Here is a 26927-nt window from a genome sequence, read left to right as displayed (position 1 = left end):
GACGAGCGGGATTTTTCTTTTTCTTTTTTAGATTCGTGTATCGCTCCGCCTCGCCGTGACGTCATCAAATCGCCACAGTTTCGCCCAGATTATCAAGGATATCAATTCTGGGGTGGCGATTACAAGTTTGATTCCAAAAGAAATGAATCAAGTTGAAAATTTGCAAAGGATTAACCGGGATTCACCCCGAACTATTTTGTTGTCGACTCATCATCGTTCGTCGTCTGCTATTGCATATGGAAGTCATCTCGTGGAGCCAATAGAGGGAGGAGAGAAAGAGAGAGAGAGATTTTGTTGCTCGGGACCTCAGAAGCGACCCGATGGCCGCCCAAACCGGTTGATAATACTTTGCTGCTAGAAAAGCTCTGTTGCTTTTTTTTTCTCCTTTCGTGTTGTGTCTGCGATCGTGTATTGTAGAGCTCTGAAAGCAGTTGGCCGACGTAGTCGTTTCGTTCACTCGATAGCTTTTTGGTGGTGTGCCCTGTGTGCACTTATACTTTGACATTTGATTACGGTTGTTCACCCCCGTTTCAAGAATTCATTACCCCGCTGAAATCATCATGCAGAGTCAGGGAAGTGGCTTACCGGAGTCTCGGTACGGTATGAGCTACTCCCACAGTGCCTTGACAGGGGATGGAGTAGACCTTTACGGTCATGGACCAGACCCCTACGTCTTGCAGCACCAACATCACATTGTTGGGCATGGTGGACCGCCAGGCATGAGCCCAACAGGCCACATTGGAATGGGCTCTCCAGGACAGCAGCACCACCAGCACTCTTCTAAAAGATCTGCCGATGTGGCAGGACTCAACCTCAAGCAGGATCCAATGGTGTCTGACGTGACCATGTCCACAATCGGTATGGGCCACAGCACCATGGACGATGGAGGTTCTGGATCTGGGGGCCAGAACGGTTCCCAAACAAAGAAGACACCACCACCCAACGGCAAGAAGACCAAAGGTCGTGTGAAAATCAAGATGGAATTCATTGACAACAAGCTCAGGAGGTACACGACATTCTCCAAGAGAAAGACAGGCATCATGAAGAAGGTATGTTATTACAGTTGCCTTCACTCATCGTAACCATAACTCTGCTCAGAAATGCTAACCTTCTTCGTGTCTTTGAATGACTGTGATTGCAGGCCTACGAACTGTCAACATTGACTGGGACCCAGGTGATGCTTCTGGTGGCCAGTGAGACGGGACATGTCTACACGTTTGCGACGAGGAAGCTCCAGCCGATGATCACATCCGAGGCGGGAAAGCAGTTGATTCAGACGTGCCTCAACTCGCCGGACCCACCGTCGAGCACAGTGGACCAGCGGATGTCTGCGACCGGCTTCGAGGAAACGGAGCTGACGTACACGTTGCACGACGAGGACCAGAAAGTAAGGCAGATGATGTACACGGGTCACATTCCGCCTACCCCTTCGCACTCGCATGCTCTCTCTTCCCATCAGTCGTCTTCGCACCCGTCGCCGCACGGGCACGGCCATTCGCATGGCGGCGGCGGTGGCGGTCACCATTCTCACGCTCATTCCCATCCAGGTCTGCTGGGACCTCCTCTGGGTCCCGGTCCTTCTTCCAATCTATCCGGCCATCACGTGCCGTCGCCTTATGCGTCTCACGGGTCCCCGTCGCCGGGGCCCAGTAGCCACCTCCACCATGTCCACAGCTCGCAACACCAATACGTCCAGCACGGTCTATCGTCGCCCGGCTCGGGTGGCTCGGGTCATCTCACCCTCTCGCCGGCACCCACTCCGCAGCCGCAGCACAGTCAAGGCAGATAGTCCGTTTCTCCCCTTTTTTTAAAACAAGAATTCCCTCCAAATCCAATTTTTTCATTACCAATTTCTCCCCCCTTTTATTCTTAACTTAAAACGCACTCAAAAAACAATTTTAAAAATTTTAAAAATAACACACAAAAAAAAATTATCACACAATCAACAGAATCAGGGCATTCAGGCGTGGCTCATCGTTTCCAATGTTACATGAAGTGAAGCGATCCCCTTCTCTTATTTACTCTTTTTTTTTAACCCCTTCCATATAAAAAAAAACAAAAATCCCCACCCAAATTCCACTTTTTTTTTGTTCAACAGAAATAAGAACCATGACCTAGTCTGACCCGTCTCAACGGCCGTCTCCCGATGGTCTTTTTTGTCTCTTCAAAACATCAATGAAATATTTTTGTTTTGATCTTTTTTTCTCCCCCCTTTCAAATTATTTCAAAAAAACTTCCCAGAAATCCCTAAATTCTTCTTCAATCCCGGTTATTATTATTTTTTTAAGGAAAGAAAAGAGAACAATTTTCGACTTAATAACTTCTCTCTCCATTGATCCGTCTCTCTAGTTTTCTAAAGAAATTTTCTTTTCGAGTTGTGTCATTTTCCGTTCCAAAAAACTGGAAGGAAAATCACAATCAAAATAAGGTGCAATTTTAATTTTTAACGTTTGGTTGTGGGAAAAAACAAAATGTTTTTGTTGATTTGACAAAATCTCTAGCGGGATAACGATCCCGCCGACGGACGATTTTTTCGAAAAAAATATTTTTTAGTTAGATTTGAAATACTCTTTTGTGAATTCCCTTTCTCTGTTTTCCATCTTTATTCCAAAATCTTTAAATTTCTTTGTTTTGTTTGTCTCGTGTGTGTGCGTGTGCGTGTGTGTGTGTCTTTCGGGATTTTTTAACTCATCCCGGAAATAATTTTTTTTCCCCAAAACAATCAGAGTTAACCAGATGATGTCATCTAATATCAACCTCCATTGAGAAAAGTATAAAACAAAAAAACAGTCGGAAGAATTGAAATAGCGCCCACCACCATCTTTTCTTTTAACCAACTAGTCCGTCTTGTAAAGACAGAAACAAAAAACGCCAAAATGGAGGGGATAATTTCAAGCCCGTAATGAAGATAACAAATCTGGTTGTTTCATTCAAAAAAGGCCGAAAGAGATAGAAATAAGAAAAGAAAAAAAAAAAAACGAAAAAAAAAAAGCGTCACAGCGGGTTTCCTTGTTGTGTGTGTTGTCAGCGCGGCGGTGTGTTTTGATGGCGCCGTTTCTTCCCAATATAACGAGGTGGATTGCGTCCTTTTTTCTTCTTCTTCTTCTGGGTGGGGGGAATCATCATCACCATCGGAAATCATTTTCGTTGTTTTCGCCAGAAAAATGATAATAATTCACGTAGATTTGTTATTCGTCGGGAAATCCCATAAGGATCGTTAGTCGCCTTGTTAGATTGCCCAGGTCTATCGCGTTTTGTTGTTGCTGGGCCTTGTACGGTCAACGCTAGCGTTCGTCCCTCACCTCCGTGTCCAAATAAGGGATTGGCACAGGGGAGAAGAAGCCACTGGACTTGAAAAAAGAAAAAAAAAGTTCCTCTTCTTCTTCTTCTCTGTGTGAACTTTTCTCATTCAGTAGTTAATTTTTCTTTCCCATTTTTATCAATTGATTCAAAAGGCCTTGGACACTCCAAAAAAATTTTCCCTCCGCCATTTTTCAAATTTATCGATGAGCGAATGTTGAATGAAAAAGTAAAAAAGAAAAAAATACCGGCCGGTTTACGGATGGACTCCGTTTATTAGAACACACAACACACAAGTAGTAGAAGAAGAAGTGGTTGGCTATTTTTTTTCTTCTTCTTCTTCTTCTTTCCAACGAGTTGCGACGTCCTTTGACCAACAATGGCTGTGGCCCCTTTTGCGTTTGGGGTCCGACCTTTTGACTCACGCGGCGGTCCCGATGATGGATGGCTGGGAAATTCGAAAGAGAAGAAGAAAAATCGTAAAAGATGAGCCCCCCGTTAACGCGATCCCGCACGGGGTTCGTTTCTTTCACGAGACCAAAGATTCGAAGAGCGTCCGAAAGCTTCAAAAAAAAAGAAAAAAAAAGTTTACAACTTCTTTCTTCTTCTTCTTCTTTTAACGAGTTATGTCTTTGAACTAAAGTGAACGTGCCGCGCTGCGAAGCGCAAGAGTTTTTTTGGAATGTTGAGATACATTTTCGGATTTTTTGACAAGAAATGATATTGAAACAGGGAAAAGAGAAAAAGTCAAAGCAAGTGGCGCAAAGTCAATGCCCGTTAACAAGAAAAGGTTGTGTGTGTGTGTGTGTGTGTATAATGAGCTTGAATGTGCCAACCGACAAAGTTCACGTGAAGAAGAAGAAGAAGAAGAAGAGGGAGAAAATGTTGGGGTCCGGGTCCCAGGCAGCAGGAGCCCAGGCTGACGTCTGACCTCAATCGGCCACCACCACGTCCAACAACAACAACTGGCTCTTAAAGAGAGAGAGAGAGAAAATAGGAGAGTGACTGGTGGTGGTGGTGGTGTAGGGCCCCCACGCCATGTGTTGTCATTTTGCTCTTTATCGGCGATTGTTGCGCATTTGTCGGCCGCTTGAGACACATGGACGGAAAGCTTGCAGTGCAGCGCATCCGCCCACTCTTCTCGCCGATTCCTCCGCCACGGCCAAAGGTCACCGGATGGCTTTTTCGCGAGCAGATGGTCGCCCGTTTCTTCAGACCCCACCACCACCTCCTTAACACACACACACACACTCTCTTTCCCCCTCCCGCTTCTATCTCTCTCTGTGTGTGTATGTGTGCAAGAGAGAGCCGGGCCAGCAGCAGCAGCAGGAACAGCCCAGACAGAGAGAAGACATATTCAAAGTCAAAAGACATAAAGCTTTGTGGTCCGCTTTGATTTCCTTATGCGTCGTCTTCTTCTTCTTCCATCCATCTCTTTATCTTTTTACTTCTTCTTCTTCTTCTCCTAGTAGGCCGACTCTCCACAACCCCGCGACCGGATGGCATCCATCCGGCCCGGCACTCCATCAACTCGTTAACCAGTTCGCCATTGCCTTTTCTTTCTGTTTTTTGGCCGCTCCGTTTCATTCTCTACGAGACGTTGTTGATGATGATGACGACGGCCTCCCCCGCCGCATTGTCTCTCCGCTTTTGATCCATCGCCTTCGATGATGAACAGTTGCGAGCAGCCCAGGTCGACAGCGACTTAAAGACGGCCCCTCGTCACACACTTAAAGACATGGAGATGGATTCGTCCTTTTCTTCTTCTTCTTCTTCTTCTTCCCGACGGTGTAGCGTATCCGCGCCGACTGTGTGGCCTCTGGAGGCCAAAGTCGTCGACGCTCCTTTTAAGGCCAAAATGCAACAGCATCACCACACACACACGTACGCGTGCTCGAGAGGAGAGAGAGAGAGAGAGCCGCTCGGTTTTGCTCCCGGCCCGCCGCTTCATACATTCGGGGGGGTTCGTGATTCACCTGCCCTCGAGGGCTCTGCCCAGTCCCGTCAGAGTTGTAGTAGCAAGTCTCTCCCGCAACACACACACACAACAACTCTTGTTTTTTTTTATTTTTTTTTATATCTTCAAATTCAGGCGCCACAGCGTCGTCGATCGTTTGAAAGTTTTTTTCTTTCCTTCAAATTCACGAACCAGTGCGTGTGGTCAAATCTTGTTATCGCTACCTTTTTTCTTTCTTCTTTTTTTGGGGGGGGATTTATTTTTTCAAAATTGATAAAAACAGAAAACAAAAAATTAGTTCACAATAATGCCAAAATTTTTGTTTTACGTTGCCATCGAAATCCATTGCCAATTCACGTTTTACTTTTTTTTTTACTTTTTCTTCCCCAAATTAATTCTAGTGTTTTTATCTTTTATTTATGCAAAAACAAAACAAAACATAAAAAAAAATCAAATAATTTTTTTTTTTGGTTGAAAAATATATATCTAAACTGGAACGAGCCCGGTTCTCCCCTCCCAAGTAGTGTGGCCTCTCTCTCTCTCTCTCTCTCTCACAATCTGTTCGTGTTTTGAATTGCTAATGATTTTGGTGCGCGCGAGAGAGAGAGGAGAAACATTTTCTTACAGTGAAAAGAGACAAACACAAAATAGGGGAAGCTTAGAATGTTGTTGATAATTAGAAGCGGGGAGTCTGCATTATCCTCTGGGCACGTGCCCCCGTCAATGTGTGTCTCTCTCTCTCCCGATGAAATTTTGAAATGAACCAAAACCAGAAACCGTTTGATTATTATGATGATGACATTTTCCCTCTCTATTCTTCTTTTTATTTTTTCTTTCTTTCTTTCCATCGGCGATTTGGAAGAAGAATAGAAAAATTTAAAAACTCGTTTTCTCTCTCTCACTCGTCGGCTAGAGAAATTCATTTTGTCTGAATTGTCGATATCAATTGACGGGCGCTGTCGAATCTCTCACATTCACGAAATTGGAAGATGCGCGCCCACCTTCTCTCTCCTCCTCCGCCTCCCCTCGACGAACCCAAGTGCCATAAAAAGAAAAAAATTCCCCTTTCTCTTATTATATCAATCAATTTTCAATCTTTTTTTTTATTATTATTATTATTATTTTCTTGTGTGTCTCGTCGCCGCTTGTGAAAAAGAAAAATTTTCCCTCCCCTCAAAATCTCTCGGAGGAAAAAAACCGAAACGCAGAGACAAAAAAAAATTATTTTTTTTTTCTCATGTGTGCGTGTGCGTGTGTGTGTGTGTGTCTCATCTGTGTGTGAAGAAACTTATACTAATAACATGTGTGACTTTTTAAAAAAAATTTGGAAACCCCTCAAAATGTTGTTGTGTGCTGCTCCCCCCTCTAGGTAATATTTGACAAATTAATCCACTAAAAACAAAAGAGGAAAAAACAAAATCACTTAATTATTTTGATTTTATTATTCGAGACTTTTTATTCAAGAAAAAGATGAGAAAATTTCATGCCAAAAAAAAAATTCAATAAATAAAAAAATTTACAGAGAATTAAAAAAAAATGGCCTGTACATACGGAGCCTTGTAGATATAAAGGAACACTTTGTTACACATGACCTCCCTCCATTCAATCCATTTTTTTTATTATTATTCCATTTTTTTTTATTGCAATGATTCGAAAGAAGAAGAAAAAAATCACAAAATATAAATAACTCAAAATTATTTGACGTTCGTCACTGGGAGGGATGTGAATAAAAGCAATCAAATTTATTATTTATTTAAAAGAAAAAAAGGGGGGGTGAAGAATAAAATTCCAAAAATAAACACACACGCCGACGGAGAAGGATGATCAATGATTCGGCCCGTGTACATAAGAAAACGGGACAGAAATGAATACATTTTGTCGACCGTTGTTGTATTATTAGCTAGAAAGATCAAAAAGAAAAAAAACAAGGTTCGGTTGACTCCCGGTCCTTCATCTTTTATCTTTTTTTCTTTCGGAATATCCCTCCCATCTCTGCCACTTGTTACGTCGTTTACGTGTTGCTCATCACGCAACAGAGACATGCGTTTGTTATACGGTCTCTTAAGAAATATAAATAAAAGATGTATTATACGGAACGGGCAGAGCAGAGAAAGAAAGAGGCAAGTGGTCAGACATCAACACGCCATTCACGCCGATTGTGGCGACTCGAATGATGATGTAGTAGTCGGTAGCAACGAGCCCATCTCTTCCAATGAAAAGAGTTGTCCATCTCTTTTTTTAAGAAACAAAAAAAAAAAGATGACGGACCGCTGCGCCCACTTTTCTTTTTCTCTCTCCTGCCCGCCACCAACTTTTTGGCTTTTTTACGGCCGTTTTTTTCGGACATTCTCAAAAGCCGGGTAAATTTTCTTACCTCATTTAGTCGAACGGACAAGACATTTTTCATATCGTCGTGTATTATTTGTCATTCAATAAAATCAAAAGCCCACCCCCAAAAAGTAATTTGTGATGGAAATTTTTGCGTTTACTTTACCTGTTGGAATCGGGGAGAGAAGACAGAATAAGAAAACACAAATAGAACAAATTTTTCTGGAGGGAAATGAGAGTTGGTTTCACTTGATGGAGGGGAGAGAATGTAGTCAAATCCGTTTATTACGTATAGTTTTAAATACACACACACACACGCACACAAAGTCAAAGAATCAAATTTTTTGAAGGAAAGAAAATAAAGAATTTTAAAAATAGTTTACACAAGGGAAATGCCATCAACATTTTGGGGCGTCTACTCACTTTTCGTTTGAAGTTGTTTTGACCAAACAATGTCAACTTGCAAGTTTTTTCTTCGGTCTCTCGTGGAAAAAAATTCTGCGTGAAGCCTCTTGATGTTTGAGTCGTTTTTTCCGTCTTACCTGTTTGTTTGTTTGTTTTTCTCCTGTCGAAAATTCTTGAACGTGTCGGAAATATTTTTTTGAAAATCGCCGCCCTGTTGTTCCTGTTGTCGGCCACTTTTTGTTTCTAGAGAAAAAGAAAAGACAATTTTTCGTTGTGTTGGTTTTCTTTTTAGACTTTGACAGAAAATTGTTAACGAACCTGTTTGGACCAGCAGAGAGAACGAGAGAGCAGCGACAAAACAAACAAGTCCATCCGTGTCGAGGCACTGGGCAAAAATGAGAGGAGAAGATGGTTGTTCACACAGAGTTGTAGAGGAGGAAGATCACGACCGCTCCGGACGGTCGACGGCTGAGCACAAGGCGGGCGCGCGACACCTGACCACCCGTTTTATACTCGGCTCAGCCCTGCCCTCTCTCTCGTCTACCTCCTCCGCCCTTTTTCTCTCTTACACACACACACACACACGCACTACCTGTTGCTGGATGAATCACCAATGGGATATACTTCTAGTGTGGTAGAAAGGCCCTCGGGGGGTCCCGAAAAAATCTCTTTTTCTTCTTCTTCTTCTTCCTTTTGATTCTCTTTTCTTGGGTGGAATGGGAGGTGGTGGTGGGGTGGTGGATGCTTTAGCCTTGTGGCCCGTGAACTCTCTTCTCTCATGGGCCAGCTGAGAGAAAAAGAAAAAAAAAGTCTCGGAAAGGACCTGGGCGCCAGAATAAGAAAACGTCGGGAGTTTTTCTTTCTTTTTTCTTATTTTTTTAAATAAAGAAAAAAGGAAGAAGAGAAAGGGGCCAGCAGCAACGGCAGCGGCAGTGGCCCGGCCAGCCATCCGCAGTGCGTGCCAGCCACCGTCTGGAACACTTGATCGACATTTAGCGACTTACCGGACGGCCTTCGATTTGCGATCGAACGGCCCGATTGCGTAACGCTGGCGAAATGGGCCGAACCGACGGTCGCCCGTCGCCAAATCCCCGCCGTTCCACCCATTTACCGGCCAAAGATGAGGCAGATGGTCCGATTCACGACATAGTCTCTCTCTCTCTCTTTCTCTGTAGCTCGAACTTTGGCTGGATTTTGTTTCCCCCTTTTTGTTTTTGACGGCCAGGCGGTTGGTTCCAGTTTCACGGGCGACGTCGTGACCTTTTTTGGTCACGTCAAAAAGGAGAAAAAAAAATAGAAGAAAAACAAAACGGAACGAAAAATAACCAAATGATGCGAGGTGCCGGGACCCCAAAGATTTCGACTAATGATACAAACGAAATTGATTGAATGTGTTAAGACACATCAATTAACTCGTTTCCCTTCTTCCCCACACTTTTAATTTTTGTATTTTTTCCAACTGGCTCACGCGACCGAAATTGTCCACCGACGGCTGTGACTTTTAAATCGAATCATTTCTACTTTAAAGAGAGAGAAAAAAAGAAATTGAAAGAGAGAGAAAAAGAGAGAGAGTGGCTTTTGCATTATTCCTCGCATGTCGCCCGGCTGATGCCCGGCTTCTCTGAGCTTGTTGCGCACACACAAGATGATTAACATCTTTGGCTTTCTAGTCCGTGTAGAGTCGCCCGAATGCTAAATGTTTTGTTTTGTTTTGTTTTCTTTTTCTTCCTCATTTGCATAACATGAGAGAAACGAGATGAAACAAAAAAGTCTGCGGGACTAACTGGCCAGTTTTAAAAAAACAACCAAAATTAAAAGGTGAAAATGTTGAATTTTTCAGTGAAAAATGTATTTTGGAAAAAAATATTTTTTGATTTGATTTATTGATGGATGATAGGATAAGAAAAAAAAAGATGCTTGCTAAAAAATATTATTTTTTCGTCCAAGGGTCAAGTTGCCGGTCAAGTATCAATAAAAACAAAAACCGAATGGGAGGTGGAATCGGGACTTGGGATGGACCGTCGTATTATTATTATTATTATTATTATTAAAAAAGAATTTTTTGAATTCCGATCGGAATTTTTCTTTTTTTTTAAGTCTTTTTTCGCGCGCAAGGATTTTTCTTCTTCTTTTTATTCCTCCCGAGAAGAAGAAGAAGAAGAAGAGACTTGTGTGATGAATCATAAGCGACGGTGGATGATGGCGTGCCGGTTCTTCTTCTTCTTCTTTTTTCTCGTTTAAAAAAAGAAAAAAAAAAAGAGGAACAAAAGAATAAAAACTGGCTCGTCTTCGAGCTGGAGGGGTGCCCCGGTAAAGAAGAAAAAGTTGAAGGTAGCAGCACCACATATAAAAAAAAAAAGAAAAAGAAAAAAAAAGGGGGAAATGACCATACGTGTCTTATTTGGCCGTTTTGATCGGGACGCCAAGGTCCGGTCGGCCGGCGACGAGCACGGTTGGTTAGTTTGTGGCGAGCGCATCACGACGGTACCGAATCAAAGTCGATTGAGGTACAAACGGGAGCGATCCTCTTGATTTTGCATCGCAGGTGTCTGTTTCATTTTCTTTTTTTTTTCTTTTTCTTTTTCATCTTCCAGTGTGGGGTCTTCTCTTTCCCCCTCTCCTTCTCTGTGTGTTCGTCTCTGTTGGCCTCATCTCCTTAACGTTTTTCTTCTTTTTCTTTCTTTTAAAAGAAAAGAGGAGAAATCTTTTTCTTCTTCTTCTTCTTCTTCTTCTTCCATCCCCTCCCAACAGCTACTACACACTAAAAGGGTCCTAGCTCTTGTGTGTTTCCTCATTCTACTCACGCCCGGCAAAAAGAGAGAGAGAGAGAGAAAAGCAACCAACATTGGGCCGAAAGTTTATTATTATTATTATTAAACCCTCTTGTGTTTTTTTTGTGTGTTTTTTTGTTTTTTCATTCTGCATTTTATTTTATTACCAAATTTTCTACGTTTTTTTTTTTCGCGTTCAATAGCGTGAAAAGGCTGGAATTTTTATTTATTTTTTGTTTATTCGCAATTTTTTTAATTTTTTGAAAATCCCAAAAAGTTGAAAACAAAACGAACGAGTTTTTCTTTCTTTTTCTTTTTGAAAAAATGTTTTTTTTGTTTTGGTCAGTGAGAAAAAGAAAAAAAAGGAGAAAAACATGGGAACCGATTCCCGAGAAATGAGAAAGAACCGCTTGGGCACGCGCCACACACACGGACGCACAAAACACACTGGGCTTTTTGACATTTGAATAACGAGTCTATTAAAAAACAAGTTTTTTTCTTCTTCTTCTTCTTTTGTTTTCTTAGATTGAAAGGATTTGGTTAGACAAAAATTATAAAAAGCGGACGACCATCGGCCACTTGTTACGTCATAATAATACGGTCGTTTCATTGTTCTGATTTGGAAATTTAATTTTGTTTTTTCTTTTTAATCTATTAGGGTAGTGAAAAGAAGTGAAAGGGGGAGGCGGTGTTCGTAATATTCACGCGGGACTTAAAAATGAAAAATTTCGCGTCCATTTTTGAAAAAATGTCGTTAAAAAAAACAAATTTTTCGGGACAAGAAAGAGAGAAAAAAAAAGAAATTTTTATTTTTTCTTATAGTTTTATTTTTATGTTGCCCCCACACACACAGAGAGAGAGAGACAGACACGGCGGGACTGTGAACTGCTTGGGGGGTTGAAGCAGCTAGGACGTTATAGTAAATAACTTTGTGCGTCTGTTTTTCTCTTGTGTCGCTCGTCGTGTGTGGATGCGCGGATTCATCCGTCATGGGTGACAGCCAATGAATGAGCGTGTCAACCTACACCCTTCCCTCCCCCCTTTGTCGATTCAAATTCGAGGAGAAATTAAAGGGGACAGCGCTAGGAAAAAATATAGACGACTCGAATATAAAAATAAAGTTGGGATAGGAGCGCCTTTTGTCTCTTTCGTATCTCTCTGATTTCATTTCCATATTGATGTCCTTTCTTCTTTTTATTATTTCCCAACTCTTGTTGTTGTTGTTGTCGCTCAAGGAGAAACAAAACAACCCAAGAAAAATAAGTCTTTTTTTTATTTATTCAAAAAAGAGTTTGGCGCGACCTTCTTTTATTTTTAAAAAATTGTATTTCTCAATTGAAATTTCATTTGAATGTCGTGGCGATTTCCACACGCTCGATCGCCTCAATCGAAGACCCCAACAACCAAAAAAAAAAATGTTGTTCTTGTTTTCTGTTTCCGCTCCACCTGATGGTTGGATGTGACGATGATCGTCACAAGGTGCCGAAAAAGATGTCACGTGACGGATAGCGGGCGCCGCCCGTCCCAAGACGGACAATTCTTGATGTCTCGGTCGTGATTAGTCGAAATGCAAATTAATTTCTTCTAGGGGGTTCATCTCCCCAAGAAATAATTTTTTTTTGTGTTCCGATGGATGACTCAACTCTACGACGAAGGCCAAACCTGAAAAACCCCAAAAAATAAAAAATAAAAATAAACAAATTTGTTTATTTTTCGCACCGGTGGGGTAAAAAGACGCGTGACCCCCAGGTCGTTCAAAAATAACCCAAAAGATTTTTTTCTTTTCTTTTTTTTTTTCAAGTTTTGTGCTTTTGACTTTTGGCCAGCAAGGAGTTATGTAGTTGTTAAGAGCAATAAGTAGGCTGGCGCTGTGGTAGCCACTGGGAACAAGAAGAAGAAGAAGAAGAAGATATTTACGACTTTTTCAGTTTGGGAAAAACTCTTTTTTTGGTCTTCTTGTTCTCCTTGTCGTCTTTTCTTCTTCTTCTTCTTCTTCTTCTTCTTCTTCTTCTTTTTCTTCTTGGGTCCGAGTGAGTCTCCGGACCGCTGGACCAGGCTGCTGCTGCCGGCCAGCGTGCGTGTAATTTATGAATATTGCCCTCTCACGTGATTATTATCATCATCTTGTTCTCTCTTCCTTTTTCTTCTTCTTTTTTTGAGTAAAAATTCTTGGAACATTTTGTTTCTAGTTGTTGTTGTCGGGCCAGCGGGCTCTCTCTAGCTGTCTGTCCGGCCGCAGGTTTTTTTTTCTGCGGTCCGGCTGGCCGTGATTAGACGGTTGAGTAACAGAAGAAGAGAAACAACAACAGCAACAACAACAACAAAAAGAAAGTATGATGAAGAGACGGCGGATCAATTAAAGCTCGACAAAAAGAAAAAGAAAAAGAAGAAAAACGAAACAACAAAAATCTCTTTGAGACGAGAGACGAGTGTAACGAGAAAAATGTTTTCGGTTCACGAAATTCCCCTCAGCAGCAGCAGCAGCACATTTTCGGGGTGTGTTGATGTCGTAACTAAACTGCGGCCATTAAAAGAAAAAGATTTTCCAATTGTTTTGATAGCCCAGAGGAAAGAAGAAATGTGTCGATCCTCTTGCGGAGAGCAAGATGGGCGGTTCCCCCTTTTCAACCAAAGGGCAAAAAATATCAAAAAATAAAATTTAAAAAACAAGTGCAACACGAAAGTGTAATCACGACAAAATGGGAGCAAACGATCAAAGGACAAAATAACCCCCTGAAAAAAATAATAATCAAACCATTTTTATTTCAACCTGTTTTTTTTTTATTCTATTTTATTATGTGTCGCTTTTTTTAAAAAAGAAAAAAATTGAATAACACGTCCAACTCAATCTCGGCAGCAGCCCGGCCATCGCTCAAAATAATGAAGAAAAGAATTTTGAAATTTTCTTATTTAAAAAATAAGAAGAAATATCCTTATGGCTGTTTAGGATGTGCGTCTGGTCAGGTTTTGGAGCGCTACGTCAAAGGGAAAATAGAATTTTTCCACACACACACAAACACAAGAGCCAAAGGGGAAAATATCAGACGAACAAGAAGAAGAAGAAGAAGAAGAAGAAATGTGTCTATATCGGTCTCTCTCTCTCTGAGCGAGTTGTTACCACACAGGACGGTTGACACACGCACACATACACGGGGGGGGGAAGAAAGAAAAAAAGTTTCTTTTCTTGTTGAGCTGCCCGGCAGAGCTGTGCCACCGTTGCTTTTTTCTTAATTTAGACTTTTGTCCGCCTCCCGCGCCCGTCCGCCCGCTCACGGGCCGCGCAAAGATCCCGATTTTTTCGCGGGCGGGAAAAACAAAACGCCCAGTCTTGTGGAGAAGAGACAAAGTCATCCCGAATCAAAAAGAAAATGGGCCAACTACTATTCAAAAGAAAATCAAAAAGGAGAAAATGAAGCCGTTGAAGCGCCTACGCTCAACCTATCCTCCTCCCCCCTATGCAGTATATGCAAATGACGAAGGTGTACACAGCCAACAGGGTCAGATTGATCATACGCCTCCCGTCGAGTTACTTTCCTCTTCTTCTTCCTCTCGTTGTTGCTGTTGTTGCTGTTGTTGTTGTTGGTCTTGTCCAACTTGATTGTCGTCCTACGTTCTATGTTGTATAGGTACGACTGGTGTGCACAGCCATCAGCTCCTGTTCTTCTTCCTTTTTTTATATTTTTATTGGCATCCGGCTCCTCCGGAGTGGAAACGAGTTTCTTCTTCTTCTCCGGTTGATATTTACGTACGCGTCTGTGGTCAGGAGTGATGGACTCTTTTCGTGTTAGCCTTTTTTCCTTCTCCTTTTCTCTCTGTGTGTGGTATATGGTGAGGCCAACGAGTACACACTACATACACGGAGAGATTTATAGGCGGAAAAAGATTCCGGGGGACCGAAACTATTTGGGTTGTCAAAAAACTCTCAAATGAAAGAAGAAGAAGATGAAATTCAAATGTTGACTGACGAAATGTCAAAAAAATGAATTTCACGGTACAAGATGAAAGAAAAGAAAAAAACAAATTTTTATTTTTATTTATTTTTTGAAGGGGGGGGGGGTTGTTTGTTGCAGCTGGGCACGCGCTGCTTCTGTTTCTACGAAATCACAAGTCCGAGCCCAAAATAGGAAGGTATGCCACGTGCCCGGGCTCTCTCTGCTCTCTAGCTGCTCTCGCTTAGCTCGATGTGCTTTTGTTTCCACCTTGAAATACAGACGCCGATGCCAGGAGAATAAATCAAGAGACACACATTTTCTCTCTCTCTCTCTCACTCTGTCTCTCTCTCTTTGATTCTTGGTATTCTTTTATTGGCTAATTATCTTTTTGAAATTGATTCCAATCGACTTTTGATACGCACCGGTGGACCGGTTCGACCCACACACAACACATTTCTCAGACTGGCCCTTTTTTTTATTTTCCAAATGACATTTAATTTCATTTGACGATTGAACGACTTTTGCAGATCGGTTGACTCACAAATGATTTTCAAATCTCAGACGTTGTTTTTTTCCTTTTTCTTTTTTTAAAATAAACGAAAGACGCGGGACGGACGACAGTTGGAAGATAATCAAAAAAAAAAGAAAAAGAAGAGAGGGAGGGCAAACCGGCCACTACTACGTTACGTGTAGAACGGCTGCTCGAATCCATTTGATTATTAATGAGATGACGTGAAGAAGAAGAAGAAGAAAAAAAGAAATATTCCCCCCCCCTTCCTTTTTCAGTCCCGCATGAAAATGTTGCGTCCAACAGAGGAGGAGGAGGGGGAGAGAGTGCGTGTTGGACTTGGAGAGAGATTTGAATTGACATTTGAGTAGTCGGATTTTGGAGACAACTCTTCAATCAACGTCGTCGTTGTTCCTTTTTTTCTTTTCTTTCTTTTCTTTTCTTTTTATTTATTTATTATTTATTATTATTCCAGCTATCTCTCTCTCTCTCCTATAATATGTATACATAGAGACGATGGGCTGCCGGACTGAACTGGACTGGGGGGCACTTGTTTGGCTTTTTTTGCGGGACGCTCTTGAAATATATTTGGGAGACGCATTTATTCGGTGGTCGAGATTTGAAAAATTGATTGATTCCTTTTATTTTTTGTTTTTTTTTTGTTTTCCCCACTCTCTTTTTTTCTGTCCGTCTGTCGAATATTATTATTATAAGTAATAAAACTCGATAGTCGCCGGCCGTAATCTCGATGATTCATGCCCGGTGGAATGATTGGCTTTTCTATTGTTTTGTTTTGTCATTTCTGCCACTTCTTTTTGTTCGTTTTATGGTTTTGGCTTGTGCCATCGAGTGTCTCGATCGACAAGTTTGAAATTCAATCGAAGAAAGAAATCAGAAACCTGTCCGACAGTCTCTTTTGGGAGTTTTTATTGCGGGGTGGTTTGAGGGGAAAACGAGTTGACGACACATTTTACGTGCTTGATTTCTTTTTTAAATTTTAAATTTCATTTTTGGGCTTTTTTGTTTTGATTTCTTTTGATTTAAATGAACAGGACAGCGAATCGGATGATGGGGACGATGCGGCTTCGTCGGATGCGGCCAGCAGGAGCCCGTCACCTGCCGATCTCGAACGTTCGTCCTATTCGCCCGACGCTCCCGTCGCTCTAACGGAACAGCCGATGATGGGACGGGCAGGAGGGACCCACACGACAACGACGACGACACACTCAGGTCATCATCAATTGACAGCCGGCAACAGCAACCAGCTGTCGTCTAGAATTCTCAATCATCCATCAGGATCAACCACCAGAGGATCAGCTGGTAAATCAAATTTCCTTTTTTAAATTTAATTCAATCCTCTGGCCTAACTGCAATTCCCCCAGTAATTCGATTCCCGGCGGCTTTTCTATCCGATTTCAAATTTTCTCTTTTTTGGCGGGGATTCTAATATCGTAATAATGAACGGCTTTTAACAACTCAAAACTAAAAAATCTGGAAAAGGTGGAGGAGGTGGTGCCGGTCGGGGCACTTCAATTACAGAGCCGTCGGTCGGCCACCAAACGGCGTCGTACGCCAACGGTCCGCGCCACGCAACTTCTTCTTCTTGTGCCACCACCACCACAACTTCTTCTTCTTCATCATCTGTCACAACTAACCACCACGCCACCAATAGCAGCGGAGGAGGAGGGAAGAACACGACGGCGGTCGTTTCGGCACCGGCACTCGTCTCGTGTCCAGTCAATTTGACGCCTAGCCAATTGGCCAGCCTTGCGGCCAACCTGCCGGCTCTGTCCGGACTCTCGTTGCCTCACTTACCCCGTGGTACCAATTTCGCCTCTTTGCTGGCCTCCGGTAAGAACATCATCTTCTTACTTCTTCTTCCGCACTTTTTTTTAATTTCTTGATCATTTTGCAACAACCAAAAATGTTGGGGAAATTCTTCTTTTTGGCCAGACTGGGCGGTGGCTTATGACTCACTTGACGGGCCATTTCTTTTTCACCTTTGACACCTGTCCGCTAGGTGGCAGCATGCCCATTAACATCTCACTGATTAACCCACCACCAGAAAGATGACACGACGACTAACTCGATTGTTGCGATTGCACTTTGATTGTTTCCGCGTGGCAAAAAGAATCAGAAATGGCCAACCCATTACGACCGGCGTTGGTAGCACACATTTTGGCTGCGAAGAGAGATGATGATCATATCTGTGTAGAGCGTGTAGATGGAGAGGCATGAGCGTTGTGAATTAAAAAAAGGCGTCGGTCCGAGTCGGTTTGGGTCTTACAAGTCGTGACTGTTGTGGTGAATGCCGTGAATGGTTTTGGACGTGTGAACCTTTTTGTTGTTTAGGCCACACATGTGCATAGCACACCACAGTCTAATGGGCGCTCGATTCAAACCCACGTCCTATAGGAAACAACAAAAAACAAAACAAAAAAAAAAAATAGTTGTTGCATCACGGTAGTTCGTTTACGGGCTGATTGCGCGAGCGGCAGCATCTTGTGTGTAGTTGTTGTTGGTCAATTCTCATTTCTTGATCCATCCATCCATCCATTTCATCCATCCATCAAAATCTCTTTCCGGGGAGAAAAGAAAAGAAAGAAAGACATTTTTTGTTTTTTCCTATTTTTCTCTCTCTCACATGAACATACAAACACACGTGTTGTGTTATGTTCTCTCTCTCTCAGCTTCTTCTCTGCTCACGGGTGTCGGTGCCGTCGGTGGAGTCCTGACAGGAGGAGGAGGAGGACCGGGAGGTTTGGCAACGTCGTCCGGCAAATCTCCGGCGTCGGCAGCCGAGACGTCCGTATCACGCAAACACCTACCGCGACTCATTTCTTTAGCTCGTAAGTGAAGCCAATTCCCACAAGCCGCACGCACCTGACCAGCCCCCCCCCCAAAAAAGATCCCGAATTCTTTTTTATTATTATTTTGTTTTATTTTTTAAAATGGCGAATTTCTCCCGCACCAGATAACCTCGTTTTCCCCCTCCAGACCAGATGGTCTTTTATTTTTCCCCGCATGTCTTTACGGTTTTGCACACCTATCTCACCTGTGTGTATGTGTAGATTTTATACAGTTTCACTCTGGCAGCTGATTTCGTGACTGGATTTTTAAACGAAAACAATTTCGGCTGCGCGCAAATTTGCTGGCCAGTCCAGCAGCGACGCCTCGATCGACCAAAACGGCTTTTTTTTTTCTTCAACCAGTTGTGTGTGTGTGTGTGTTTGTACAGAGCGGCGAAGAGTTTGTTTGGTTTGCGCGCCAGATAAGAAGCAAATATATACGCAGGAGCGAAACCCCAAAAAATTTGAATTACAAAAAAGGTGTGTTTGTGCTGCTGGTGGTGGTGGTGCACATTAACCGGTCGAGTGTGGCTAACAGTTAGTCCTCGAGGGTTTTTTTCTTTTATTTAAAGGAAACATTGTTTGTTGAAATGAGTCGGGGGGATAAAAAAAAATGAAAAACAAGTCAACAGAAAAATCCTGGTTTCTGAATGGTACAATAAAATATTGTTTTGTTTTTTTTAAGACCGAAAGCACAAGACAGAAATTTGTTTCAAAACAACAAGATGAAAACTGGAGATGATCGCTCGTTAACTGTGGATGGAAACCATCAAAGTGACTTTTGCTGATATCATAAGGATTTTTTCTTTCCCCCCTGGGCTTTTCCTTTTTTTAATGTTGGGCAGTAAATAAAAAAAGACTCTGGTTCTTTTCTTTTTTCCTTTTTATTTTTTGAAGGATGAGTTTTGTGGTGTTGGATGACGCTCGTCAGTGGCTCTTTTTAATGATTCTTTTCTTATCCCTGTGCACCTTCCTTGTTTCCGTGTTTTATCAGATGTGGGAGCGGCCTTACAACAACAATCCAACAGTGCCAAAGACGCCAGCATCAAGTCGACGACGAGTCTGATGGCTGCCGATCAAAGGAGCGATAGCGCTCAAACTGCTGGCCCTGGTGGTGGTAGCAGCAGCAGTCATCCGGCTCTCAATTTGCAGACGGCTACAACGACATCGACAACAACAACATTGACCGCAAATCGAGATAAAAGTCAGCACAGCGCCCACCAAATTTCTTCACTTATCCTTGACCGTCACTTTTTTCTTTTCTAATTATTTTTATTTTTATTTTTCATTCGGTTGGGGAAGAAATAGATCGATTTAGGGTTGGATCTGACATATTCTCTCTCTCTCTCTCTGCGTCTGAAATCCAGTCAAACCTGTTGCTGGTTGTTGCTGCTGGATGGCGTTTTCTGATTTTTTAATTAATGCGCAATTGACATTGTGTTGGTGAAGGCGAAAAGAGAGAGAGAGAGAGACTATGACACTTTTCTTTATTTGGATTATTGTTATCGGGATTTCTTGTTCTTTTAATTCGGTTTCGTGTGGGGATTTTGCTGTCGTATATTTTGGGAAAGGTTTTTGAAAAAAAAAACAAACAAAAAGATTACCGATTAATGAGGTGTTTCTATCTTAGAAGGAGGTGGTTCGAGCAAGAGCCGTGCTGGTGCCAAGAAGAACAAGAAGTGACGGGCGACTATAGAAGAAAAACGACAAATCTTATTTAATACAAAAAAAAGCAAATGAAGAAAAACGAAAAAACCCACAATCTTGAGCGACACGATGACGTGTCAAATAGCAAAACATAAAAGAAGCCTAAACAAAATTTGATGAAATCCTCGTGTTGTGTTCTCTCTAATGTGCCTTAATTCATTGAATTATTATTATTACTATTATTATTATTATTATTATACTCTTATATCAGAACAAGTTGACATTAAATCAATCAAGTTCGTATGGTGTGTGTGTGTGTGTTTTCTCCTAATATTTACCCGTGTCACGGCGAGCGGGAAAGAAGTAAAAAAAAATAATGATTGACGCCCTGGCAATCAAGCCGTTTACAACATCTCCTTTCTTTCTTTTTCTATTATCTATTCATGTTATCTTTTCTTGTGTGTGTGTCCGTGTGTGTGTGTGTGTGTGCGAATTTATTTCTTTATTACGTACATCATTTCAATTTTCTTTTTAGAATTTGTTTTTCTTTCTAGTTTCGTTCTTTTTTTTTTGGTTTTGTTGTTTGTTTGTTCTCTCAGCTGATCGCGTGAATTTGTAGTTCCTCCTGAAAAAAGAAAACTGAACAGCCACCCCGGATCGGATTTTAAATTATTCTATTGTGGAATTTTATTTGAAAGAAAAGAAAAAAAAGACAAAAAATAAAAAGGAAAGGAAAACAACGCACAAAAAAAGGAACAATAAACCGCAACACAATGAAATAGCATTGTTGTTATGTGCATTCATATGATGTGCGCGTCGAGTAGTTATGACCCATTCCCGAAGGCCATTACCGACCGAAAAGGGGTTAGTCCAGCAGCAGCTAGCTTATACCACACAAAGACATAACCATAAACCCCCCCCCCCCCGCCCTCCACCCAAAAAGGGGGAGGGAATGATTATATATCGATATCCCATCTATATCGATTAATCGAAAACAAAAAGCAATACTTAATCTTTTGTTGATCCTCCCATGGTGGATGCCAGGGCTTGATAGCTTTTGACATTTAATTGACACTTTTCTCCACGTGTTGGATTCGTCAAAACGTGACGAGTTGATAACTTGTTATCCCAGGCATCCGTCCCACCACTTTGTTCCCCTTCGAAACCCAAACATTCCGTGCCGAAATGGAACGAGTGGACGGTCTGCTTTTGAGTGGGGCCCAGCAGCAGCATCAATACTTTAATAGCAGTGATCATGCAACAACAGCACACAAAGGCATGGACATGGAATATAACGCTATATCTGGCGTTAACGTCCAAGACAGAGTGCAATTTGAAGCTGATAAACAGGCTGTCTACAGGTAATTTTGTCATTGTCAGCAGTGCATCGATCATAGGTTGACAAACCAATCATTCTTCTGCAATTTAGGCACCCATTGTTCCCCTTGCTCGCCCTTTTGCTGGAGAAATGCGAAGAAGCTACAAGAGGAGAAGTTGACACAAGAGTTGTCCTCCAAGGCCTTGAAAATGATGTCAGGGCTTTCGTTCAACATGAGAGAGATGGAAACAAGACCTTAATGACTGACAATGCAGAAGTCGATGGACTGGTAATAGAAACAATCAATTGTACCCTTCGTTTAATCTGAATGCTCTCTTTTTCTCCCTAGATGCTAAAAGCGTTGCAGGTGTTGAGGATACATTTATTAGAACTAGAAAAAGTTCAAGAGCTTTGCAGAGATTTCTGCCGTAGATACATAGCTTGCCTAAGAGGGAAGCTCCACAGTGAAAACTTGTTGAGGACCGAGGGAGAAAGTGGTGGTCTGGATGGTGATGAGGCAGGATATGATAGTAACTGCAGTAATGGCAGTGGAAGTCACCCTTTCAACCTAGATGCTGTAGCAGCTTCATACAGCTCACAATACAGGAGAGATGAAAGGTTAGTTTTTCAAGATGACAAAGTGCAATGAACTTTTTACTGATTAATGTTTTGCTTCAGTACTCACCAGCCAAGCTCACGCCCAAGTCAAGTATCGTACGTTCAATCTTCCTTGTCATCAGACGAAGAGGAGGATGCAGTCGGCGGAAATCCGAACCCATCAGCCAAGGTTAAGAGAGGAGTCTTGCCTCGAAAGGCAACTGCTGTTCTAAGGTCTTGGTTGTTTCAACATCTGGTGCATCCTTACCCAACGGAAGAAGAAAAGAAACAGTTGGCCACCCAGACAAAATTAACGCTCCTGCAGGTATTTTCCAATAAAAATAATTTACTTGTTGCTGAATGTTGGTACTTATTATCGGATGGCACATTAATTAGGTGAATAACTGGTTCATCAACGCTAGACGAAGAATTTTGCAACCAATGTTGGATTCGGCCCATGCTACTCACGCCGGATCTGCGTCCCTACAACCGGACGTTGATTTTACTCCCAAACGAATGCTTATATCTGGTGCTGGAAGCAGTTCAGGCCCTGGAAGTGATGGAGAGGATGCTCTGAGCTACGGTGATTCCGACCAGTAAAAAAAAAGTAATGCAAGATGACCATTTTGTTCTCATTTTGTTTTTCTCAATCGAGTATTAATTGTAGTTTTGCAATTTGTCATATTTGGCATGTGCACTACGTTCTTAAAACGCAGCATCAAAGTTCCAATTAGATTTGATTCTCTTCGCTCTGTCCAGTTATCAAACGTTTAGCTGGTTCCGAGTGACGAGGTGGTCTAAGGAAGCCTTATACAATGAGACGACAAAAAAGTAAATCATGACCTTAATAGTTAGTCGAAGTTTTCAGTTCAATATTTTTCTGCGACCATCGAAGTCATTTCACTTTTCATTTTACTCTGATATCGACAACTTCCTTGTTTTTCATCGAAGACGAGTGGGGTTAGTTTCGTTTTATTTTAATCGAGTGCGAATTCGGTACGTACTAAAAAGAGCTTGCAATACCGTTCAAATAGTAATTTAAGAAAGAGACATGTGTTGTTTGTGTGTTTTTCAAGAGCATTTTTTTTTTCTGTGCTCGGTCGAACCGCCAATTTCAATTTCGCTTTTCTTTTGCCTGTGTAAAAAGACTGTTCACACATTTTGATGTAACATGTTAATATTTATCTCCTGTTTAATGCCCGTCTCTATGCAAAGTTCGTGCTGGCAAGGTGATGAGTGATACTTGATCACTCCAGTCGAAAAAAATGATGAGTGCAGGAATGATTTCCTTATGGCCCGCGCAAATTGATCCATACGTAAATTTTTCCATAGTGCGTTTCACTGTGCCTATTGCTATAGGTCCGTTGTTATGTATCAACATCTCCAAAGGCAATACATCGATTTTCTCTTCACAGTCAACATTTGCGTAATTGCGTTTGGTCAGATACATTTCTCCGTAAAAATGAACCCCAAGCATACGAATTCCGTAACATTCCACAAATCCAACTTTGTTTTTTTTTAGATTCGTTTTATTGATCGACTCATTATTTGTATTATAGTGGACTTAGCTGTCGACTAATTTTATTTTAGTGAAGTTAAAAACTGTTCGTTCATTTGTGAAAAAAAATTATACTTAGTCTAATTTTGTGTGTTAGTTTTAACGATGTTCCTTTTTTCAAGCCTGCCGATTTCAGCCTGGCCGCCTGAGGATAAGACACGGTCTTCGACGCAATATAGTTCCCCAATTAAATAGAATGCAAATTTTTAAATAATTCATCTTTTTTTTATCAAAATATCCCACAGGCTAGGAGAGCCCAGCAGAATGCCCAATAAGAAGTGTACTTGGAATAAAGCATTCTGTCTGTGCGTTAAGTTTGGTTCTAAAGCGGTACAACCGCTTTGGTTAAAGCCCTACTGCCCCCATATAAAGAAGTGGAGGTATCTATTAGATTAGGCTGTATCAAGGATAGGCCTTTAACTACAAATTTATATTTTCTAACACAGTTCATACTTCAGAGTCCAGTACCATTCTACTCGTCTAAAACTTACAAATAAGATTTTGCAACGTGGCAAGTGCGTGATGCTGATGACACCAAGCAGAACAATTTCGAGTTACTGACGTATGTTATCACTGATGTGAATGGATAGTCCCGTAATTTTAGATCCAGTCAATTGAAAGTGATCAGAATATCATTTGAAGATCAAAACACTTGTTCTTCAAAATGAATATCGAACGTATTGGATTATTTTTCTTAATAATTACTATTTTGGGTTTTTTAATTACATCCCGGAATCATCTGACGGTTAACCCCGAATGCAATTTGGATAACGTGAGAAGTTCCCGCCAAAATATTATTCCATTAGGCCAAGATGACGAAGATGTTTTGGTTTTCGTGCATGTAAGTAATGCCAGAGTAAATGATTTGTTTTGCTCTTTTACTTCTATGTGGGCGGTGGGCAATTTGGATTATTTAGATTTCTGATCTGCACATCAGTCACTTTACAGCAGAAGATAGATACGAGCAACTTAATGAGTTTTGCAGCATAAATTTAAAAGCTATCAGTCCTCACCTGGTTCTTGCAAGTGGTTAGTAAATATCTTTAGACTGTTTGTACACAGTTTTAAACATTTCTATCCTTTTTTGTCAACAGGGGATTTAACTGATTCTGTTGCTCCTGGCAAAGTTACACAGTTTATTGAAGAATGGAAGATGTATGAAGATGTGTACACTAAATGTCAAAATGAATCTGGGGTCCCTCATTGGTTGGATGTTAGAGGAAATCATGGTAGTACAAGGACTTCAAGTATTTCCCACAGAATACTGTAATGAATTGAGTATTTGTTTCTTAAATAGATAACTTCAACATTCATAGATACAACAGTTCCAACAGTTATTACCCACAGTTTGGATCACAAAGGAAAAATCCTGGATCTTACATTACTTTTATCAAGACCAATGAAAGGACAAAATATGCTTTCATCGCCGTGGACGCTACTCTTGAAATAGGCCCAAAACGATTACTAAATTTTGTCGGGCAATTGGACGATAATCGCTTGTCAAAGTTAAAAGAATTCGATAAAAACGCCACTCAATTAAATGTTAATGGAACTATTTGGTTTGGCCATTATCCATCTTCGAGTATCTTCAATTCCGGACTGCGTCCTGGTTTGCGCGATGTCGCCTCCAAGGGAATCGCCTATTTATGCGGACATTTCCACACTCTTTTCGGCATTGTACCTAAAATGTATTCGCGCCACCATTCGGGAATGTTGGAACTAGAACTTGCTGACTGGAAGGACCGTCGAATGTAATTCACATGTGTATTACGTTTACAAAATTTGAATAACATCGATTTCAATACTGAAATAGGTATCGAGTTGCAGTACTCGACAAAGGATTATTTTCTTTCGATGATGTTGAACATAATAGTTGGCCGGTTATAGTTGTGACTAATCCAAAACCGCTGTTGACGGTTCATCCTTGTCAGCAGCCCAATGAATTAATGGCTAATTCGACCCACATTCGAATTTTCATATTTTCTCCTTCGCCAATCGAAGTTTGCGAGGTATTGCAATTTAATCATTTAGTACTGTTTTTAATAAATGTCATATTTCATGATGTGCCAACAGGTAAGGTTGGATAATGGAGCTTGGGAACCTTGTAAACTAACAGGCCAAAAAAATCCCCTATATACCGCGCCTTGGCAACCGGAACTCTACGCTAAAGGCCCTCACACACTTGGAGTGAGAGCCAAAGATTCTACCGGATCCGAGAAAATTACGGAAATCGAATTTGCTTTGGACAACACAATGCCACATTACCCGTGGAGAGCACGAATAGCTCTGATGTGGGATTTTACTACTATGGTAAGTATTAATTTTAGTTCTGCTTTTGTTTATTTTGAATTTGACTAATAAAAATTTTATTATGTAATTCAGAGTAAAGTGGTATTCTGGGTTTCAATCTTCTTTTGTACAGTACCATTTTTGTTCGTGAACTTTCTACAGAGGCGAATCACGTGTAAGAATAACAACTAAATTTAACTTTAAATAGATTCATATTCATAGTGTGTTCCCTACATTAAGATCGACTGCTGTCGCCGCTGCGAGTTAAATATCGTTGTGTTAACCTACTGATCAGAAAATTCTGGGTTTTTTCTGGCATCAAAAAGTTATTCTACCCGATTTTGGCCTACAGCATATACCTATGCGTTGGACCTTGGCTTGCAGGCTATTTAATCGACGACCGCATTGGTGTTGTTTTTGCTTGGGGAACTTTTTTCCAAGATGGAATATTTCTAAAAGGAACTACAACGTATTTATACTGCGGTATTCACATTATCCTATTCAATGGGCCACTTATTTGCATTCTTGCTCACACTGCAGATGTGAGGTAAGTGAATTTCAAGTTAAAAGAAAAATTTTCATTTTATTATGTAAATTTTATTAAATTTAGGTTCCGGGAGACAAGAACTGGAAATAGAGCCTACAGCCGCACTTTTTTCACGAAATTTATGCTCTATGTTCCTATTTTGTTGTTTGTTATTTTTCACTTTACCACTTGCTTGATATTTATGCATTCTTATGGATGGTATACCCTACTGCTCAACCCTGCGCGATTCTGGAGTTTGTTTCTCTCTCTCTACCTTTGGTGGAAAGCGAAAACATTAAACTCGTTGGATTTCACGTGAGTTTTATATTTAAAAAATTTTTTTTTTCACATATCAGAAATCACATCCGATGAAATTAGATGCGGTTACTGTAGTGTACATTCATGTATTAAATTTATTTTTAAATACTCACTTTGGGTTTTCTGATTTTTCCTGTCTTATTTATAGAAATGTCGCGAGAACCTGGAACTAGAATATGTCGTTTTCCCTATAAAATTAACCGTCATCCTTACCAAAAACCTCTCCATTTAAGTCCACCTTTTTCCGCCCGTCTTCACTTCTTCCACTTCTTTATAGATTGCACCTTTAACAGTCGCTGTCATGTTGATTCCATATTTTGCCTACATCCATCATTGTGATGATGAAGTGAAGTTGTGCAACACTTCCTTCAGAATTCTTGTGGTCGAATTAGTAAAACATTCCTTTGCCGTTCCCTCACTCGACAGAAAAGCTGTAGGTCGGTATAAATTTTGTCAAACTTACCAAAACATTATTACTTATTTACCATGATTGTTAATATTTGAAACACAATTTACTCGTATTTTTTCAGTGCGTTGGGGCTTAGGTGGTGTGATTACTTAACGGACCAGTGTGATTGCTAAAATATAGACGTCCCTGTGATATGCGAACGTTCAGGGTCGCGA

At 41.2% G+C, this 26927-nt stretch overlaps 3 protein-coding genes and 1 long non-coding RNA gene across 8 annotated transcripts; 3 read left to right on the top strand and 1 right to left on the bottom strand.

Annotated features, from left to right (window-relative positions):
* The first annotated feature begins 243 nt into the window (after positions 1 to 243).
* LOC124194737 (serum response factor homolog) lies at positions 244 to 20354 on the top strand. 4 transcript variants are annotated; one of them, XM_046589057.1, is made up of 7 exons: positions 251 to 1049; positions 1142 to 1387; positions 16254 to 16521; positions 16702 to 17052; positions 17892 to 18050; positions 19045 to 19254; positions 19684 to 20354. In XM_046589057.1, the coding sequence occupies exons 1-7, from the start codon at positions 561 to 563 to the stop codon at positions 19731 to 19733; spliced, it is 1773 nt and encodes a 590-aa protein (XP_046445013.1). In that variant the 5' UTR covers positions 251 to 560; the 3' UTR covers positions 19734 to 20354. The 4 variants fall into 4 exon arrangements, with proteins under 4 accessions (XP_046445014.1, XP_046445013.1, XP_046445012.1 ...); XM_046589056.1 differs by having other exon boundaries at positions 252 to 1049; positions 19681 to 20354; XM_046589058.1 differs by lacking the exon at positions 17892 to 18050 and having other exon boundaries at positions 244 to 1049; positions 19681 to 20354.
* On the bottom strand, positions 7853 to 9146 carry LOC124194747. Its single transcript, XR_006875049.1, has 2 exons — positions 8309 to 9146; positions 7853 to 8233 (listed from the first exon to the last, which is right to left on the bottom strand). It is a non-coding gene; the product is annotated as an uncharacterized LOC124194747 (long non-coding RNA).
* Positions 20355 to 20487: 133 nt separating the features above from the next.
* LOC124194743 (homeobox protein PKNOX2-like) lies at positions 20488 to 23031 on the top strand. Its single transcript, XM_046589071.1, has 5 exons — positions 20488 to 21058; positions 21127 to 21304; positions 21365 to 21633; positions 21694 to 21937; positions 22009 to 23031. Exons 1-5 carry the CDS (start codon positions 20883 to 20885, stop codon positions 22210 to 22212), a joined length of 1071 nt encoding a protein of 356 aa, XP_046445027.1. The 5' UTR covers positions 20488 to 20882; the 3' UTR covers positions 22213 to 23031.
* Positions 23032 to 23410: 379 nt separating this feature from the next.
* LOC124194735 (transmembrane protein 62-like) lies at positions 23411 to 26906 on the top strand. Of its 2 annotated transcripts, XR_006875048.1 has the most exons (12): positions 23411 to 23550; positions 23617 to 24011; positions 24088 to 24199; positions 24265 to 24399; positions 24468 to 24921; positions 24984 to 25179; positions 25244 to 25480; positions 25553 to 25634; positions 25700 to 26006; positions 26070 to 26300; positions 26452 to 26740; positions 26834 to 26906. XR_006875048.1 is itself a non-coding variant. In XM_046589054.1 (11 exons), the coding sequence occupies exons 2-11, from the start codon at positions 23835 to 23837 to the stop codon at positions 26474 to 26476; spliced, it is 1956 nt and encodes a 651-aa protein (XP_046445010.1). In that variant the 5' UTR covers positions 23411 to 23550; positions 23617 to 23834; the 3' UTR covers positions 26477 to 26906. The 2 variants fall into 2 exon arrangements, 1 of the variants encoding a protein (XP_046445010.1); XM_046589054.1 differs by having other exon boundaries at positions 26452 to 26906.
* The last annotated feature ends 21 nt before the right edge of the window (positions 26907 to 26927 follow it).

This window comes from Daphnia pulex, chromosome 5, assembly GCF_021134715.1.
Source record: "Daphnia pulex isolate KAP4 chromosome 5, ASM2113471v1".
Taxonomy (NCBI): Eukaryota; Metazoa; Arthropoda; class Branchiopoda; order Diplostraca; family Daphniidae; genus Daphnia; species Daphnia pulex.
Note: the sequence above shows the minus strand (reverse complement) of the source record. Positions and strands in the feature narration are given on the sequence as shown.

Excerpts from the sequence above, each read along its gene's own strand:
- LOC124194735 (XM_046589054.1), top strand. The coding sequence starts at position 23,835 with ATGAATATCGAACGTATTGGATTATTTTTCTTAATAATTACTATTTTG. Across the intron at positions 24,400-24,467 it reads GGATGTTAGAGGAAATCATG|ATAACTTCAACATTCATAGA; the intron begins GTAGTACAAGGA and ends TTTCTTAAATAG. Across the intron at positions 24,922-24,983 it reads GACTGGAAGGACCGTCGAAT|GTATCGAGTTGCAGTACTCG; the intron begins GTAATTCACATG and ends ATACTGAAATAG.
- LOC124194737 (XM_046589056.1), top strand. The coding sequence starts at position 561 with ATGCAGAGTCAGGGAAGTGGCTTACCGGAGTCTCGGTACGGTATGAGC. Across the intron at positions 16,522-16,701 it reads AACCACCAGAGGATCAGCTG|GTGGAGGAGGTGGTGCCGGT; the intron begins GTAAATCAAATT and ends AATCTGGAAAAG. Across the intron at positions 18,051-19,044 it reads GCGACTCATTTCTTTAGCTC|ATGTGGGAGCGGCCTTACAA; the intron begins GTAAGTGAAGCC and ends GTGTTTTATCAG.
- LOC124194743 (XM_046589071.1), top strand. The coding sequence starts at position 20,883 with ATGGAACGAGTGGACGGTCTGCTTTTGAGTGGGGCCCAGCAGCAGCAT. Across the intron at positions 21,059-21,126 it reads GATAAACAGGCTGTCTACAG|GCACCCATTGTTCCCCTTGC; the intron begins GTAATTTTGTCA and ends TCTGCAATTTAG. Across the intron at positions 21,938-22,008 it reads CAAAATTAACGCTCCTGCAG|GTGAATAACTGGTTCATCAA; the intron begins GTATTTTCCAAT and ends CACATTAATTAG.